At 37.0% G+C, this 21,090-nt stretch overlaps 1 protein-coding gene across 4 annotated transcripts in view; it reads right to left on the reverse strand.

The window, feature by feature from the left end:
* Window positions 1-1,757: 1,757 nt before the first annotated feature.
* DENND1B (DENN domain containing 1B) overlaps window positions 1,758-21,090 on the reverse strand; it is a 161,367-nt gene continuing 142,034 nt past the window's right edge. For 2 of the 4 annotated variants that reach the window (XM_080602138.1, XM_080602140.1), the window contains 3 exons: window positions 13,798-13,877; window positions 12,400-12,616; window positions 1,758-11,167 (listed from right to left, as the gene is read on the reverse strand). In XM_080602138.1, the coding sequence (XP_080458264.1) occupies window positions 10,610-11,167; window positions 12,400-12,616; window positions 13,798-13,877 (855 nt within the window). In that variant the 3' untranslated portion in view covers window positions 1,758-10,609. The remainder of the gene's footprint in view (window positions 11,168-12,399; window positions 12,617-13,797; window positions 13,878-21,090) is intronic. The other 2 variants (XM_080602139.1, XR_013954273.1) reach the window with 2 other exon arrangements.

The raw sequence follows: 21,090 nt of genomic DNA on the forward strand, positions 1-21,090 counted from the left end.
TAGATCAGACCTTGTTTGTCACTCAGTCCTGAGATAGATTTTTCTCGTGTAGGCTGCTTGAGATGTAGAAATTGTTTGTCAAATTTTCTGACACTGGGGAGAAAAGAAATAAGAGGGAAAAAAAAAACTAAACACAATTACACAAGTACTGGTCTGTTGACATTTAAAAAGAGACACTGATGAGCATAAAAAAATAGTTAAAAAAAAATCCTTGGCCAGCAACCCAAAGGACCAAAGACAAATCACAAAATAGGATGCAACTAATTAGGCTGAAATGCCAACAGTGTTCAAGATATCGTTCAAAGTATCCACAGTGTCAGACTGCTACCATGACCCCCAGTTCAAATATGCCAAGGGGAAATGTAGAAAGGGACTGAATCAGATAAGTTAAATACAAATATTTTAAAATGACATTTTAATTTCTACCTCGCCATTTTAACATTTTCAAAATCGTTAAATAAGCATGTCGCCTATTCTCAGATCAGGCCAAATGTCAGATGTTTGTATGTATTATTCAGCTGAACATTTTAAGTACATAATCCTTCTCATTGCTAAACAGGTGGTATTATATTAACAGGTTATTTTCTTAAAAAGAGCAGTGAATAGAAAATTAGCAATACTATAAAATGTTGCATTAATAAATGTGGAGCCAGGGCTAGCACAGAACTGAACAAAGGGTTGCAGGAAGAACAGGGAGAACAGCAAGCCACAATTTTCTGCTGTATCTATGATTTTTAAGGCACATTCCAAGTAACTTCTACTCAGAGACTCAGCAGTCACCTACCACAATTTAAATTAAGTCACCAAACCTGAAATGCTCTCTAAAAGAGCTGGGCTCTGGAGGTTTTAATAAGGGCATGTCCAAGCTAAAACCAGAATGTCAAACATTTAATTTCTTGGCCTTTGAACCATCCAGCTTGACAAAAGCACCCCCTGCCCATTGTGATGCACGCAACCAAACTTCAGCATTGTACCTCTCATGTTCATAACCCAGGAGAGTTTAAATATGCAGTGCCATCACTTTTTAATTTCTCTAACATTGCCCTCATCAGCACAATTCCCTACCCGCTCAGTCGGGATCACACTCTGCCCTGCAGAGCATCCGGCTGGAACACGTACAACACACGTTCCTCTTCCTCCTCCCTTCATAGTGTTTGCCCACGTTCACGGCCCTGCAGTGGACTGCCTCACCTGGCATTGCAGATCTCAGCACATGTTGCCCTACTCCTCCTCACCATCTTCTCTCCACTCCCTTTCTGTGCTGATGTCTATTCTTGGCACTGCCTCCGCTGGAGCAGCTGCTCGCTCTGGTACTCCACACTCATTCCTCAGTCCTATCCACCTCACATCTTCTCTTCTGCTGTTTAAGAGACTGAAGAAGCCAACTGGCCTCTCTGATCGTTACTCAACTTGTCTACGTAAGTTTTGTTTTGTTTTAATAAATGAATGTGTGAATTTAAATCAATACGCTTGTACCCACAGATACATATGAACACAGACAAACGTTCCTCTTTACCATTCAGGAAGTGCATAAAGACAAACTAAATGAAGTGATTTTATACCACTATAAAAAAAAAAAAAACTCACCTTGGAAAGCGCATTAGTTGAGCTATTCATGGAACTGGACACACCTGAAAAACAAACTTCTGTAGACAAATGCATTGGTATTTGTGCTTTACACAGCAGAGCACATTTTCCATTATATCTCATCCATGATACTGAATACTTTGCAGGGCTTAACAATTAAAAATAGAGACTGGAAGGAAAAGGTCTGAGTTTAATGGATTCATTGTAGCTCATGTCTTTCCTTTGGTTTTCAGTACTGCTTGGTAGGTTTTGCTGTTGTGCTGTTGTGTTGTTTGCAGCACTTCAGTGACAATTATCTGCGGGAAGAAGTAGACCTGAAAAAGAGAATGTGTGGAGCAGTATGCCATCAGGACTCGGCCCTTCAACTTTCAGAAGAAACGTGAAATAGGAGCAATGGAAAGGAAATGATATATGGCCCATAGCATATTCCAAATGCAGTTCACAAACTTTGCTTTTAGAACTAGTACTTGTTTATATTTCATACAGAATTTGTAGCAGGATTGACAACCTCTGGGGTTTTAAAGCTTAAGAAGCTGCTAGCATTTTTTTTATTTTTTGATTGATGAAAATCTGCAGACTGACTCTACTTTGTTTTATCGGAATACCAGCAACCCCCCAACATAACTTCAGGCATTGCTTAGGTTTTTGTTGTTGTTATCACTTGTCACATCAAATAAAAATCTAAATCCATGAATTTGATAAAGTTATTTTTCCTTTTACAAACATGAGTTAACACACAATGAGTTCTGGAAAGAAAATGAAATGCTTTGTCTAACATCCAGGTATGGTTGCAGCTGTATTGTGTAAAAGTATCTTGCAAAAGCAACATTCTCAGCTGCTTTTGCAGCACAAGCAGCTGATGAACACTAATGAAGAGGAACATTTATGATTTCTCGTCCTAAACAAGCCCCAAACGTGACAGTACTTGGGAGCTGCCTTTTTCCCCCAAATGGCCACAACTCTTCATAATGTGCCAGTGTTCGTACTCAGGGTCTTACTGTGACTGTTAGAGCAAAGCCCTCTGAAATAATTCATTTTTCATAGACAGACATTTGCTATCATTTTATTGACAGGAACAGAGTCCTGCTGTACCACCTGTGTAAAATTTGCCAACTTAAGTTAGACTAACTTGTCTTATTACCTGCTCTTTTTCGATCCTTTGCTGTGCTCAAGTTTGGAAGAATTTAATGAACTGAAATGCCTGTAGACAGCAAGTTGCAAGTGCATTCTCAGTGCACTGAGATAGCAAACTGAGGAAACTGGGCAAACTTAACCTGAAACATAATGATTTATTGTCTTTATACATGCTCACTCGTTCTGCTTACTTATTTTTCTCGAGAAAGATTGAAGGCTTCTCCTTGTTCCTAATGTCCTCCATCGGCTCATAAGCTGGACCTACAACAAGAAATTCATTGTCACAGCCATCTGTTTTCAGAGCTGAATAAATATGTGGGCACATCTACTGGCAACAGGAAAAAATGACTGAAAGATGCTTTATCAAGCAGCGAAGATCCCTGTGCTACCAGCATTCACAGCTGGTATCATTCTGCTAGCTGGAGTAAGCTAGTATGGGTCTATTAGCAGGTGTTAATATCACACCCCACATTGTTTTCTATGAATGTAATTTGTAATTCTTTCATCAGTCGTGGATTGAGTATACCAATACTAAAATCACAGCCTCCATAGTTTGCCTGCATAAGATATCAAAATGCTTTTAATTCAGAAGAGCGAATCACAGACCAGATTTTTAAAAGATGCTAATATACTGTTGGAATTACAAAGGACATCAGTATTTAACTTTTGTATTGTATAAACTGCAATTAATAAGCAAACAGTCAGTTTTCTCTGTATTTGAGAAACTGAAATGAACATTCAATGGATAAAAACTTCCAATTACGACAGTATTTTTATATTATTTTAATCCATATGCCTGACATGTATGAAAATTCATGTCAACCCATCAAACAAGAACCTACATCACCCAAGGAGTTTTGATATTAAGTTTTATTTTATAATACAGTGTTGGGCACTTTATGGTAATGCGGAGTTCACCAAGAACTTCTATGGACACCACAAACTTGGAAATAAAACAAAACAAAAAACTCTGCTTATTTACTACGTATACACAGTGCACTACCAATAGTAGTCTAAGGTCTGAATTACAATTCTTAAGATGACTTTGAACAGTAGTCCAGAGGGTGCAAAAGGATGGATTAAATTTTGAGATTTGGTTCCAGTTTATTACAGGTCAGTAATTAACTAAATTTCTAATTTTCTAAACCTGTTATAGCACAGTGCTGGTTAGGTTACTTTGTTTCCAAAATTAATAAAATGATCAATAAAATCTCAAAGTGTCCTGTATTTTATGCCTTTCCCACAGGTGTTAAAGGATACAAGAATATTAACAGATTGTTTTCAAAGGCCACTAATGAAATGTTGTGAAAAAAAAAATAGAAGTTTTGAGATATGTAATGTGTCTGTTCCATGTTGAGGCATTTCTCATCATATCTGACACATATCTAAAGAAAACAAATTGTCAGTTTGCTAACCATGTAAGCATTTTAAATTTTTCTTCCTACTCAAATATCATGAATTAACAGACATGATGTGCTTGTGCATAGGCTGCACAAAAACTAGCTGTTCCACAGTGCTTTATTGCCTCATTCAAGTAAATTAATTTAAAGAAGTTCTCAAGGAAAACCAAAGGTAAAAACAAAATGTACATCAATATACAAAGAAATTAATTTATGAAAAATTAAAAGTATACTGGCAACATTAGTAGATCTTTTAAGTAACGACTTATGATAATTAGGGATGTCACAAACTAAATTCTTTTTAACAATACGGTCATCACCCTGAACAGTCACCCCGGTGGTGGTAATGAAAAGTGATGCTTAACTCCTTGCCTATTTTTACCAATGTTAAACAAATGATCAAATGATAAATTAAACATTATAAATTCTAGTATTTAATCTTCAATTTAAAATCACTTACTTGTATGTGAACATTGGCTTAGGCTTTATTATTTCTGTAGAATGTGACATCCATAATCATGCCTGGTCATTGGAAATATACATTTGCCTCATTAGAATATATTCTTCGTGTTTTTATCATACAAGCATATTTCAATGCTACATGTAATTTTACACATTTTTGAAAAATACCATTTCAAAGATTTGCTTGAAAAGCAGATGTGCACATTTATAACTACTAAATTACTTTGAAACAAAGAGAAATATTGCACAAAATTCACTGAAGATTTGAAAGTCAACACATTCCCCTCCTAAAACAAGTAGCTCCCTTATTTTTAACAGAAACAGAATGTCAATTCACAGAGAACCATAAAAAACTTGCACTCAACTTAGTTTTCAAATGCTAATACTGTTACTGGATTCCAAATACTAATGTTGTTAGTATTGACCTAAGGAATAGTACAAATAAATTTGAGTACCCTTTACTACAGTAAACCTGGGAATAACTTCCAACTGTGCTACCTGCTTCATACTCCAACTCAGGAAAAATGCTGACAGCCCTACACTGGCAGTGGGTGGCCCTCAGACTAAGCCGGCTGTGGCCTCTTCAGACATCTCTACTTAGAAGTTTAGCAGCCTCCAGGAAAGTTGTATCAAGTACTTTCATCTGGCCACCAACTGTAACCATGAAACAGACAACACAAAGGTAATTGAGGCAGGTTTAACTTGTACAAAACCATACCATCCCTTTTTTGTTCCTTTATTCTCATCCAGCCCAAAGACCACGACATGGCTCACCCCCCTATGTGGGGACAACGACATATTCTAGACCAGATGTGGCCCATGCCCTTGGGCTGAGAACAAGGACACATTCTGTTCAGCCCAGACTCTGTTAGCAGGTAAACAACGCTTGGCAAAGACACACACATCTAATAGCAGCAAAGAAGAGGTTACTGAATACAAGTCACATATCCATCCACACGGCTTTTGCTGGTGCATTTCTACATTCACGCTCCAAAGATTCACTGTGGGAACAGATAGCCTTTACCAAACCAAGTTTTGCAATAAAGAAGCTGCCTGCCTTGGACACAGTTTTTAGTAGCCACATTTGCTTAGGCTGAAATTCCAGTCTGTTGGGAGCAAACCGACTGGAGTCTCACAGCACCTGGACTGAGGCCTGGCACCAAGAGACAAGGTACTAACTCCCTTGGAAATGAAGACCACCCTTGATCTCCCCCTGCAGAGCCAGGGAGGTCAGCATTACGAGGCTCCTTGCTGCTGGACAGGGTATTACAGGCAGTATTTCACAGGGGATGCATTTAAAAGGGCCTCATGCTGGCACTTTGTTTATTGCATGAAATGTTCCTTCGAATTACATGCATAGAGAAAAGATTTGAGATGCTCCTAGCAATTTGATTAGACAGCTGCAAAGAAAGATTGTTCAGTAGGACTGAATATAACTGATTGTAGGTGGAAAAACAGAAGCTGTTCGAAAAACCTGGCTTACCTTTTCTTTTGCCTAAAACTTTACATAGTTTACAAGAACACAAGTTATAACAAGCTCATTCTAAAACTCGAAAAGACATCTACAAAACAGTTCTCTAACAGATTGGGTGGGATTTTGAAAAGCACCCAGCACACGTCTAAAACTCCCACTGAAGTCTGCATTACAGTGCCTGAGAGGGGACTTCAGCTAGTGCCGGGTATTTCTGATGATCCCACCCCTCACCATACAGCAGCAATATCACTGAAATGCTAAATGACAATGAAGGTTTCAGTCAAAATGGTACATAAGAACTTCTACGACTACATTTTTCCCTCAGAACAAGTCTATTTTTAGGAGTTACATGACCCCCCAAATATGCAGGATGGAAGAGCAAACCATTGCCTTCACTACAAAGACTGCCCTCTGCATGCATAGAGGGTAGGGATCACCTTTGTGTCCCAGGTCCTTCCTTCTTTTGTTCTTCCCTGAATATCTGTGCCATTTTTCACAATGGTGCAACTCCATACGGATGGATGGGAAGGCTTTGACTGGGACAACGTATCCATTCCAGGCATCCCACAGGAGATTAATCACACAGACAATATTCCTTTTACCTATATGATTGGGTTGGAATCACTACGACCAAGCTAGAATATTAAACAATATTCTAAAATCTGGATTTCCTCAAAGTTATCATCCTTCTTGGGGACTCTCAGGCTCTTCTTCACCGCCTCATTGGAATAACCCAGGAATCTTTCTACTGCCCCTATTTTTTCCTGCAAATCAAATGAGAACTGCAGCTCATTTCAGGCAGACGTATGTGAAATGAACTTGATACTAAATTCAAGTCCTAGTTTGTCTATGTCAGAAATCTGTTCCTAAATGCAAGTAAGAGATTCCAAAGCTTAATTGAATAACCTGATATCTCTCCCTTAAACAGGAGGAATAGGAAGATTTTTGAGATCTTGATGCGATAGAAAAAAAGAGATGCCTCTGAAGACCACCACAGGAGCTCTGACTGAGCAGAAATCAGTTCTCACCCATAGCTGGTGACAAATGCTGATGATTTTCAAAGACATTAGAAGAATTTCCACAAATAAGAGAGATACAAGTATAAAACTCAGAAAAAATACTGGACCTGGACAATTTATCTTAATATAGAATCCAATGTAGTAATAAAAATACTGCATATGTAGCCAATAGACAGTTTTACATTATCAGAGGACAGAGGAGAACAGTGTTGAACCAGAAATACCATTTTGGACTTTTATCTATTTGGTAACTGGTACTGATGTTTAAGTAAGGCACAAATATTAGCCTTTTTAAAGGATCACTGATAGTAAGTGGAAAAGATTCTGTAAAATTACATGCTTAAAAGGTACCTACATTTAAATTCAACACAGGTATAAGACCAAGTTATTTTTGAACATATACAAGGCTCAAAACCAAAAAGACATACTATTTAATGACTGTAAACACACTATGGGCTTTATAAATAGTAAGGAAAATGCGGCAGAAGCACAGTAAATAACATTTTAATGGCAACTGAATTAAAGAAAAACTGTAAGCTGAATTTTATCTCTCATCTTTAACTCAGCTATTTACTTTTTATTCAGCCTGCATTTTCACTTAATGAAACAGTGAATTATTACCACGATGCATCAATTTTGAGAGATTTCGGTATTAAACTTTCAATTTCATGCTCCTTATAATAACTATATGAATATTAGCAGCCTCATAAGGCTTCCATATTTTTTGCACAGAAGTGAGAATGGGACAACCTATGTGAAAACAGGAATTCAGTGTCTAAGTCTCATGTAAAGGCAGTAGGATTTATTCTATCAGATGGATATTTTTAAAACCATTTTCTGGCAGCATTCCTGGACTTATATGTTTGATAGATTTGAAAGGCATGATGGCCATAATTTCTGAAATTATTCTATTTTCTGGATAAGACATCAATACTGCTTATTATCTTTAATAAATCAAGACAACAACATGATCTTAGATAGAACTGTGGCCAGAAACAGTGTCAGATGTAGATGAAAAGAAGAAGCAAACTTTGAAATTCCTGTCAGCTTTTGCAAGGACATGAATGAGAACAAGTGAGAAGTGCTACAAGAACACAGTCCTTTGTGTCTTCTATCTTCCCTTAGACACACTTCAAAGAATTACATTTGGTAATATTTAGTACCAGCAAAAGAGAAGAATGCACTCCACTGTGACATTAATACCACCTCCTGACAAGCATCTGTGAAGTTGCCCTGCCACTTTCTCATAACAGCACCTGAGACATCCAGTTTGACCCACGTGGAAAGGTTACAGCTAAGATTTTAATAATTTTTATGTTATTTTTGATTTTTGATAGTGTAAAATATTTTGCCAAATAACATTTTTATATTAATAAAAAAATCCCCTTCCACCTTACATAGCATGTTGATACACATTACAGGGAAACACGGGATAAAGTACAGACCTCAGGACATAAAATCTCTGACTTAGGAATGCTAAGATTCTCCAGCAGTAGATTGCAGATGCCCTCAGGAACGTTCATGCTCTAATCAGACACAGACACTTCCCTAAGATTTCCACTTTTACAACTTTAACTTTCAATGCACTGATTAAAAAAGTTAATTCTGGAGGCTTACCCTCAATGACAAGTACTGGCTCTTCCCTTGTCTGCAGATATACCAATATTTTGGAATGCAGAGCTGAACCTTTTTGCAGAGATGTCTTTGCATCCCTTTAGTAAAGTATCAAACATTGCCTAATGATATCAATCCTTTCCCTTAAGTCAGCTGCCTTGTAAGAAAGCACCAAAAAAAAACCCAAAACAATCCAAAACCAGGAAACAACAACAGAAAAACCCTTTCCATTTTTGCTAGCTAGGAGGAAAAATCATTCATAAACCTCATCATGGAAACTGATATTAAAATTTGCTACAAACAACCAAAAATAAAGATACTAAAGCACAATCTGATCCAACTCCTGACCTCGTTAATTTGCTCACTCAGGCCAACACTGAGGCTAAGACACAACATTCATGCCAAAAGGGGAAAGAAAATGAAAAAATAAAATAAAATCTGGCATCAGTTTAGAAGAGCATTACATTATTCTCAGGCACAGTTCATTTTATACCCATTTGTTACTTTTACTAACTGCATCACAGAAGATCCTTCAAAGCTGACAACTATAATCTACTGAAACTTACTTCACACCTTTACTACCCTGAGCTATTTTGGAGAAAGGAATGTATGTATGGTAAGGTGGAGATACAGAAAAAGGAAAAGTGTGTGGGGAAATTAAAAAAAAAAAAAAAAAAGGCAGGGGAACAGAAAGCATTGCTCTGTATATGCAAACTGTTCAGGAATGCTGCCAGAAGGAGGACAAATGCTTGTTCTAAATACAATGTACAAGTCCATATATTCTCCTTCACTGCCTTTGGAAAGAGATTTTTAGAAGCTCAACTTGGCTAAAATGAGAGTTGGATATATACTGTCTTAAGCTCAATCAGTAATTTCAGTTTTCTAGTGTTACAAGTAATTCCCAGTCATTAATCTTTAATAATTTAACTAAATATGACTTCTAAGTAACAGTAATTCATACTACCTTCAAAAGGTAGCTTCTAAGAATCAAAAGAAAATAGTTCCAAACAGGCACAAATAATTTTTCAAATACTATTAGACTGTAGAAAATAAAAATAAAAAATAGAAATCTATAAATTCCACTTACACGTTCCTTTCTGAAATTTTTTAGATGAAATAGTCTACCTAGAGAAACTGGATAACATGTCTTTAAAGTGTCTTAGTTGTAAACAGAAGTTCATAAACTTCACATTATAATTCAGCACTTCATGTACTTTGCAGAAGAGAGAAAAGCATGCACTACCTTTTTGAAGTCTGGAAGACAGGGCCACGTTTTAGTTTGCAGTAAATTCCAAGTAATATTCACAAGCTATTCCTTAATCTAAAAAGACTTCCTCCCCCCCATCCCCTGCCTTTGCTGAAGCAAATTCTTGCCGTGGAAAATCATTATTGCTGTTTTGTATGTTTGCATTCATCTTCTAAGATAAATCTTTTCTCAAAAGATTAAGGCAATTATTACTTGTTAAAAGCATTAACATTTGTACATTTCAAACAAATCTAGATTGTTTGGTTCATTTCCTGCTTAATGGGATTAATACAGTACCTTCAAAACTTGGTTACCTATTAGGTGATACCTTTCCTGCTGCTTAGAGGAAGTAAATGCTACGAAGCACCATCCACCTGCTGTATTTTTAGCACAGAGACTAACTAGTACCTGATTTAAGAGTGCATTTATATATTTAGTTCCAGTTTGTGGACCTAACTACAGCCAACAAATGAACTGGGTAAACATAGAAGCAAATGTTCCAGTAGCAGAAAATGCATATTCAGCTGAAGAGAATTATTATTTTTTTTTGTAATTGAAATCTCTTATTCCTTTTTAATATTTTGGTTAAAATGTTACATGGAGTTATATGGAGTCCTGAGTAGCCTCCCTTCAAACTTCTTCTGGGAGTCAAGTTTATCTTCTAATAGTTTTCTTACGTTTTATTTCCACTGCTATTGCTGGATAAGCTATCCTTTGAAATATTTAAACCATAGTGAAAAGCAGAACTCAGTTTACATAAAGATACCACTTCTTGAAGAAGCCCACCCTCATCTGGAGTTTCATTTCCTTCTTTCCTATCTTTCTCCCAAGGGACCAGAATGGATGGATGTTGAGCAAGACTTGCTGGGAGCTGATCTTCTGAGGTATTGCTTAGTGTTTCATTCTGCTTTGCATACTTATAGGAAGAATAGCCTTCCTTGAAACTTTCTAGAGAAGCAAACTGGGCACTTGATTGTACGGGAGATGAGGATGTTATGCAACCACCAGAGGTGTCCATCTTGTCAGTAATAAAGGTTTTCTCACTACTTTCTTCTTCCAGTCTTGAGAGAGATTCTCTATGTCCAACAGAAGAAACCTGCTTCCTTGGCGATGGAGGGAGCTGCTTCCCATGGAGGACACTATCATCCTGACCGAGATTCCAGTCTGCTTGATCATTAGCATTGCTGCAGAGCAGGGTAAGGTTGCTCTCACTAGGTGCATTTGACTTGTTCTGAAAGAAAGAATATGTTTATGTTTAATGTCACAAGAAAAAATGGCAGTTTGGAAACAAGAATACTGTAATGGATTTTGCGTGTTCCTAAATCATGGATATACCCTTTGGGTTTCAATGTTACAAATCAAGTTTTTTTTTGTTGTTGTTGTTTTTGTTTTTGTTTTGTTTTGTTTCTACTTCCTTGCCAGAAGATTTTGTCTCTTATCATGGGGACCACCTTTTGCACAAAGGAAAGAGTCTGGCTCCCCTGTCCATTTAGTCTTTGCACAAGCACTTTTGACAGTGAACAAAGACATACTTTGCTACTTTGTACCATAATATGAGAAGGAGTTGGACTAAAACTGAAACCAGATGGCATTTCCTCTTTGCTTCAGTAATTAATTATACCAACTTTCAATATTAAATCTTTTAGCCAACAACAAACAAAAATGGGCAGTTTATTAATGTGACCGCTATGTGACATTCATAATATCAAATTTTACAAGCTTTTTAAACATTTGCGTCAGAATCGTTGTTCCAGTGACAAATCTTTGACCATAGGATTCCTTTCAGCAACAGTAAATGTTGGACAGCTGATATACGCCTGAATTCAAAAACACCAACTTCTTTTTAGCTCATGTCACAGCAGGTGAGGGTTTTTGAAGTTGTAGGCAAGAGCTCTGACCCATAAAGAAGTTTGCTTACACTCTGGGTCCCAAGCAACTCTATCTAAAGTTGCACAGGACCAACGTACCCTTTTACAAATCTTTAGATTACTATTCTAGCAGTGTTTCAGGTGCAGTGGATGTCATAATTTAAGACGGAAACATCACTGTATCACTGTGACTACTTTAATGATGCAAGGTAAAAACTGAAGTACCTTGTAAACTATATCACAAACACTATAATTAGATCAGGGAATACAAGACTGAGCAGCTAAATATAGTATTAAACTATCTGATTAAGTATATTATTACTTTATTCACAACTCTGTATGTGGTTAATGCTGTAAGGGAAAAATACTGTGCCCCAGATGACTTGTGTGACACAAGTGTAATCAATCCCTTGACTGGTGAAAATACATCATGAAGTTGCCAGCATGGTTGTGCTGTTTTGTAGCAGTAGAATGACACACTTGCAATTCTAAAGACTATTCCGTAGTAACTGTCCTTATGCTGTTGATTCCACAAGTGCAGGATTCCACTATAAAGGGAATGGGACTGTTTTTCAAATGAAAGCAGGAGACTAACCGTAGTCTTGTAATCAATGTCGTCCATTGACCTAAAGAAATCGAGGCTTTTTGCTCCTGAGAGTTTTCCTTGATCTGAACTGTGTGTGCTCAGTGTGTCCAGAATCTCTCCAAGCAAATCCATTTCTCCTTGATGCTGTGAAGTTACTCCAGTTTCACCAGAATCATCACTGTCATAAAAATAAGCAGAAGCTTCCTCACTGTCTTCTGATGATAACCTGAAGACAAAAACTTTTGCATCAGATGGGAACATAAAAGCCATTTTATTACAGATACTTCTGAAAGTAAGTAGCAGAACACACTTGAAGACTTAAAAATGAACCCCATTTTTCTTTTTGCTCAACAATTTTACCTGAAGGTAAATGTACAGTACCAATGCAGATGTAGCAGCTATTAGCTAATATTCCTGCTTCTTTGCTCTTCCCCAACCACTACAACTATTATTTCAAGTCACCCTTAATACAACTTCCCATATCTTCCCTCCAAATTTTAGTCATTCCAAACTTGGCTCCTCTTTTCCCTTGTCTACACCCTCTATTTAGGTCAGCATTTATAGAACTTTCCAGCAGACCTAGCCATATATTTTTTTCTCATACTGCAACTCTTCCTCTGTCACATGAGCAGATTTACCCGAGTACTGCCTGTCTACAAAGAGAATGGGTGCTTTTGTCTCGCATCATTTTCTCTTTCACTCATTGCAATAATCTTACCTCTGGCCCCCACACTACAACAGTCTATCTATATCTGATCAGAATACTACCATAAAGTCTGTTTCGATAGCTCACTGTTTTGATCACATCCTTTGAACTCTTCTGTAGCCCCCATTTTCCTCCTGCATCAGGCTGCTTGACTTCGCTTTCAATGGCCTTCATGCTTTGTAGCCATATATTCATTATCGAATATCATCTTCTGAATTCAGAGAATGCCTCAACAAAAGTTAAGTTTCAATTTCAGATTTTCTTTTAATCCACACATAGTAAGACCTTCACATAAAATTCACAAGGCAATCATTCTTTTTAGACCCTTGAGAAAACTTTCTATTGTGATGACCACAACAGCAGACTAAAGACCAGATTAGCTGAGGTCGCTGCCCACCATGTTGATGAATATTATTTCATTGCTTCTTTGTATATGTAGCTTATCATTTTATCTCGAGTCTGTGAAGACTGAGGATTACATCAAACTCTCCTAGCCACTAAAAGTAATTAAAACACATAATAGCCTGCCCCGCTTTTAAAAGAGGATTTAATCCTACACTACTTGACATCTTACAGATTCAGAATCAAGCTAGCAGCCTGGACAGGAGAAAGATTTGTCACTTGAACTCAAGTTTGCTAAATAATGCTGGTTATTTTCCCTTTCTCCCATACATACACATATATCCTAACAGACTTCTTACTTGCTTGTTCTCTCCATTTCATCATCATCATCTTCATCCAAGGCAAAATCCTGGTTACTGAGACGCTGGTTGAAACGTGTCTGGAGGATAGAAAACTCACATTATTATTTGGTTTTGTTTTGTTTTTAAAAAAGCCAACCAACAAACAAAAAAGAACAACAACAACAACAAAAACTATTTCAACATTAATTATTTGGAACCTAGCTGCTACTATACTCATTAAGACTTTCTGAGCACCTGATGAGGAATGCCACATATCGATCAAGTCTTCTAAAGGTTGTTAGAAAAGGACATGAAATCCTCAAGCATCACCAATTAGGGCTAGAAAACCATTTTTCCTCATGGCCTATAGAGTGCATTATTATTTATGCAAAGCCTTGGTTAGCAGAAGGCTGGCTATATGAGGTAAAGCATCACTCAAGTCTACTGCCTACCCTTTCCTGCAATGACAAAACACTATGTTTTACTATTTTCTGATAGAAATATTTGCAAAGTTCTGAGGTTAATGTGGTTTACTAAGCACAGTATGGATTTTTGAAGTGGTAAATACAAAAGAAGCCTAGAGTCTCTTTACATAGCTGCATTTATATTAGGCTGTTAAACAGAAGGGCAGAGTAAATAGTATGCCAGCTTGATAACTGTGCACTAAGAATGCCTTTGCGCAGGATAATTTACTGTAAATTACAGTTAACTCAACGTTAGCATACGTTCAGAGCTTCCCAAGGGAGCTTGCATAGAGATTCTTTTTCAAGTATAGTAAAAGTCTTCAGCCTGGTTTTGTTTGCTAAATAACAATTTGATCAAACAGGTTAGTGAGTACTCATTGCGATAGCATGCGAATTTGCAGCACACCAACTGCTCGGCCTCAACCAGAACACTTAAGTCAGGAATTTAGCCATTTGTGCTTCACAAATGACTGTCTCAAGGTCTATGCATCTCTTACCCTTGTTTTGTATCAACAATACCCCACCCAAAAACAAAATAAAAATAAAATAATATTAATTAAAAAACAACAGCAACAAAAAACTATAGATGCAATTAATCCACGTAAGTGATTTTGCGCCATGGAAAACTGGCCGTAATTTAAAGACGTGGATAGAATTTGTGCAAAGGGAAAACAGCGTTAGCTAACTTTAAAGAAAATCGTATGTAAATATAAAGTGTTACTGCCCACATCTCATCATGCAGTTCACCAAATGCTTAAGCCTATAACAAGCCCCTGATGGGGGAGAAATATGACCTTAACTTCAGACTACAAGAAGCTTTGAAATCTTGTATTGTGAGGATTTCAATATGCCACCTGTTACAGATGTTGTCAGTGTTCTATATGTACCAGGACACACACTGTCCTTTTTTCCCCATTACAATCAGGAATGTCCTAATATACATTTTTTATAGGTTGACACATTATTCTCATTCAACAAGAGAGGTTTTAATTAAAGCACAAAGTTTTGATAACACTTTCTGTATCTTTTGTTGACAAAGATGAAACATGGTTCTTAATGTGTTAAACCAAATAAAAACTGCTAAAAATAAAAATAATAATAAAAAAACAGAAAGCAAGAGAATTATTACAGTATTAAAAACTAGGAAAAAAAAACAAAGCTTCACACTGAGCAAAAGTTATAGGATAGAACACAGAGAAACAAATATACTATTGATACTTCTCATGTATTTTAGAGAGAAATACCTTTTAGAACGTACTTCCTGCATTGGCTGATCTTAGTGGAATAAACAAATAGTACCCAATGGAATTGGAGTAGTTTGGACCGATTTATGAAGCACTATTCATTGAATATGAAACTAGGAAGGTTTAGGAAATATTACAGACAAATGAAGTAAAACAACTTTGAATAAATATGTCATCACAACATATGACTTACTTGACATGTAACAAAATAACATTTTGTAATTTGTTAGCACCAAACAAGAATAACTTTTAACCTTTGAACAGAAATGGTTTGACTATGATTACTTTATTGCAAAGAATCAACTTATGTAATAAACATTTAGAAATGTTTAATGGAATCAAGCACCAAAAACGCAGGACTTAAATCCCAGGTGCAAGTAACAGTAAAAATCATAAAACCATAATATTATGAAAAGAACAAACGACGTTAAAAAGACTGACCTCAAACACACTGATCCAATTATTAGGAGACTGTTAGTGAATATAATACAGGTATATTAAATACAACATAAACTGTCAAGAAGAAAATAAATTATTAGAAGATGGCTCACTGTCCATTTTGGTGGCCACACCTCTCATGCCAGGATAGTTATCTGGTAATCAGACCACACCAAGATAAGTAAAAGCATTTTAGTTATTCCTTTCAGTAGCTGTAGTCAAGTTAAATTTCCTTTGCAAATTCCATCTCTTTCCCAGTTTTGTGAGTTCTTTGAGTGATTCCCATCATTATTGTAATCAATCACACCACTGCATGTAACTAAAGGGAAGGTTAACCATTTTGCCTTAATTGATACTATTAATCGGTTATCTTAGAGATTACTGCCACCAGGGCAGTATTTAAATTTTAGTATTTGTCTTCACTAGGCAATTAAAATACTTTATTTCTGTAAGACTGGTAATACACTACCTCCTCTGGAAAATTCTGACTGACGCGACATTCATTTACGTTAAAGCTCTAATCCTGACTGACTCTTGGAGGGCAAAACTCTGTCTCACTTTTTTGGAATATGCATCTGAATTAGATGCTGCCATCACTTTTACTTCTATTAATGTAAAGACAAGATTTTGCAGGACAGAATGTTCTTTAAAAATATGGAGAAATTTCAGAAAACAAAAACAAAAGAGAGGCTTGTTTATCTGCAGATGGGTTAACACTGTCAATGGAATAAATTCTCACAAGGTAACTCCATGATTTTTTAACATAATAAATAATGTTTCAAAGAGCATAGACAGAAAAGTGGGTTTGTGAGAAACAGAAACTGAATAAAATTAAAGTCAGTAAACACCACAGGCATAACAGTTTTTGGCCCCCATATGTGGCCCCTTGGAGCACCTACAGACAGTATTATGCAAGCATGTTAGTGAAAGCAAGAATAACATCATACAAAGGAGTATAACTTAGCACATGTCATAAAAAAAAAAACACCACAAAACCTCTAGTTGCTGATGGTCAGAATCTTCTCTTTGAGAAACTATTTTTACTACCAATTTAAATGTTTAGGGGTGCAAAATTACACAAGACAAATTTCAAGAGCTAAATCAAATAAAATGGGATTTTTATACCAAAAAAAAGGGGGTGGGAGGGGAAGGAAAATATCTGGCTGTAAATAACAACATTCTTCAGAGTTTACAGCTCTGCAAGTTAGCCACTGAGACAACAAGCAACACATGTTTTTGAATAGATGACTTTCCTCTAGGAGCTGTAATAAAAATGACTGCAAGGGAGGGGTATGTCCAGACTACTTTGCAAAGAAAGAAAAACAAAGAAAGAAACTCTTAATAAATTGCAAAAGGAGAACCATAAATCTTTTTCAATGCTCCACCAGGCAAAGTGACATAGTACATGCACCTGCAAAAGCTGTCAAAGTCATTTAAGAAGTCCTTCCATTACTGACGTATCCTGCTGTTTGCAGTTATTTAAGCTTTTAATTTCTGTCTTTTCTGCATTTTGAAGTGTGTAACCTTCTTTTATACCATTTTATGAAAAAAGGACAGATTTCTGCTTCCTTCCTGATCAACATTCTAACAACAACCAGACCATTTATTACTGTGAGAAATGATATTGTAATACTTCTTTCTTGTTGCACCAGAACTTTATAAAGTCTTAACAGACTGCTGTCATGTTTTTTTCTATAAACTAAAGCAACAAACTTCTTAAAAACTACTTAACTGTTTTGCTTCTTTCAACTAGTCTGGCTTACATAATACAGGCATTTCAAAATCAGGCATTTCGCATTTTTCCTATCTTCAGGCACACGGCACCACAAGAACCCATCTCTCATCTTGCTCAGAATATTGAAGAGTTCAACATATTTACCACACAATGAGCTTATGCTCAGCACACACCACTGTTGAACCACTGTTTTACGCTGTCGTGTAAAACACAGCAGACGAACAACCACAGTCAGAGCAAGGATGTATTCAGACATCCCAGCTCCCCAGAGTGTGAGGGTTCTTGTTGGTACTGTTTTGCTTTGGAAGCGACACTCATATGTTCTGGGGGAATTGTATGGCTGCAGCTGATAAGCTCATGACTTACTGCATTGTTACTGCAATCTTCCGTTTTCCACTGGTTGCAGGCAACCTGCCTTGAATCCTGAATGTTATTTCAATAATAAAGGTGATGCATTTGACTGAGAAGTCATATCTGTCCTCTTTGGTTTCTGCCTGACTCCAAAATCTTTCTGCAACTCGTCTGTTAAAATTGTGGCAAAATTCTGATCACTGAAACCAGGAAGAAAAAAAAAAGGTACTGACAGTATAAATATGGGTAGAACCAAACAAAGTGAGAATAAGTCCTGAAACTGCTCTTTTCTGCTTATTGGTAGCCTCACAAAATGTGCTTCTTTGGCATAAAAATGCAGACAAATTACATGAATACTAAAGGATTTAAATGTAAGATGGTTACACTCTTGATTGGGCATGAAAGTCAATCTTTGAAATGTCAGCTTTTTATTTAACACCAGACCTTTCAGAAGCATAACTTCCTGGAATGAGTGCTTATTGATCAGCAGTAAGGCAGGAAGTTTAATAAGGCTGCTGCCATTAATTGTCCTCAATGTGAGAAACAAATAATCTTTTGATAAATGGCAGCACGTATATAATTTCACATTTACTGGCTACTCAATATATCAACACATATAGAGTTTCGAGTAAAGAAAAATATCTACTATGGTTTAAATATATGAAGTACTGCTTGCCTTTTCTTAATAATTTAAAGATAATTCATTCAGTATGAGAAAAAAAATAAACACAAATCCACTATTACTTACGTTTCGGTATTTTATTTCATCTATCCTCTGCAACGCAATCACAGACATAATTACAATTTCACCTCCAGCAGGGAGGCAAAAGATCTCAGACTATCAAACTTTCTAGTTAACCACAACCCACTGCCTTTCCTTCCGGTTAAGGACTGAAAACTAAAGCCATGGATAATGAGATCACAGGAAAAGCACTTCACCTAACACTCCACAAGAGACAAGACTGATGGGGGAAAGAGAGGAAAAACAGAGATAACACAGAAGTACAGTTACCAAACTTTCTCTTCTTCAATGCCTTTCCTTTTTCAAGGATATGGCACAAACTAAACAACTTCCATCCTTCCTAGTACAGAAGCCTTCCCTGCTTTAACAAAGTTAGATGCACATGGTACATTTGAAAAAGCACGGAGCAGCTGGAAATATGCACAACTATATGCCATGAGACAAAAGCATCATTGATTCTGAGATCCTGATAACTAAAATGATGCAGAAAAATAAATCCACGAAGTAGGTCCCCAATGAGAGAAAGAAATCCTTTTCTGTGGCAATAAAGAGCCTATAAGAGCATGAAATCCCTCAAATCTGTTTAAAGCCACAGTCAACCAGAAATTTATAGATAAGAGTATGGGTTACATACTCTTACATACTGAAGTTACAAGTAAGCTGCGACATAATAGAGACCTCCACTGCTTCTATAAAGTTAAATGAAACATTAGTATCAGTGCTGAGGTAGGATTTGTTATAGGAGTGATAAATCTGTTGAGGTACCTTGTCATGGAAAGCATATTCTAATTCTTTCTTTTCTGAATTAGTGTGGTGAAAAATTAACAGACTCTAAACCTTCTACATTTATACTCCTGAACACAGATGATACTTGAGGATATTGTAATACTGCTTTTGATTTTTATGGATTAATCATGCTTCTGCTCATGTTTATTTCAGAAATAGTTCCTTTTCCCCAAAACAACAAATAAAGTTTCATTTTCTCTGAAGAATCACAGAGCTGTTTTTCTCAGGAAGCCTGCACCATCTCCTACCCCTCTGAAATAGACCGAGGCCCCACTCTGCCTAAAGCTGGGTCTCACTCCCAAGTAGCCAGCTTGGTCTCATTCTTCTCCATGGCACAGCGGCTATTCTTAGCAAAAATGGTCATTTTCAGCTGACACGCTATGGCATCATGCCACGCAGCATCCTTGCTGTGGAGAGTGCAGCATCCAAAGGCTGCCTGGCTTTCTTTTTATTGGCGACAAGCAGAAGCATTAGACCTTTAAAACATGACACCTGAGATTTCCAGTGTAAGAAGATGAAGATAAGAGGAGCACAAAAAGAAAGGAAAAACTAATCGATGTCCATATGCACAAAGGCATGTGGAAGACAGGAAAGGGAGCATGTTTCTGAGGTAACATGCAAGTCCAGAGACCGGGATGTAGCTTGGGAGCACAGAGCGACTTCAGTGATTCAGAAGAGTTGTAAACCCAGCTTACATGGCTGGAATATGCTATCTATTTGATACCATTCTTAAGCAGGTAAAAAACAAGATTACTGGTTAAATCAATATTTCCATTAAAATGTGCATCGTATCCTTGCACCAGCAGAAGTATCACATGGCAAGATCCCTGCTGGAATTGCTGATGACAGATCACATGCGACTTTTCTGAAAGGAAGAACTAACAAAACACAAACATGTTAAATGAACAATACAAGTGACTGAAGGTAAAATGTAGGAAGCAGACGTGATCATAAACACAAACATCATATATCTTCGAACTTCAAAATTTAATCGGAAGACCAAATATCACAAAATTTATAGAAGGTAAAACCTGAGCAGTGCTGAACTCTGTCCATCAAAACTACAGACGAGCCTATGGAAGGAAGCTCTGTACGAAGCATGACGACAGACTAATCACATTTGCAAGGAAAAACTGATTGTGCCTTAGGAACAGAAAGATTGCCTCTAAATAAATTTCTGTCCAAGGCTCGCAGCCAGAGGAATCGGGCAGTGAAGAGGAGTCCCTCCACCTGTTTGACGCCACTAGGGGTATTCTGTTTGACAAAGTGGGCCTTTCTCTGCAAGGCACCTGGGAACACGGATGGGACTCAGATATGCATACTCTTCACTAATTTCAGATGCTTTATTGACAAATGAGATAATAAGCATCGGGTAAGGGAAGCATTGGGATTCAATCCAGATGCTAGGTGGGCTGAAATGCCCTTTGGTCATGCCTCTGTCTTTCTACTTACTGTGGAAAAAGCATCGCTACTAACTTTGGCATTTCAGTGTCTAAAATTAGATGGGTTTAATCTGAGCTTTCATATTCAGGGACACTGAGATCCCTGCAG

The sequence above is a fragment of the Anser brachyrhynchus genome (genome assembly GCF_964034855.1).
Source record: "Anser brachyrhynchus genome assembly, chromosome: 8".
In the NCBI taxonomy this organism is placed as follows: domain Eukaryota; kingdom Metazoa; phylum Chordata; class Aves; order Anseriformes; family Anatidae; genus Anser; species Anser brachyrhynchus.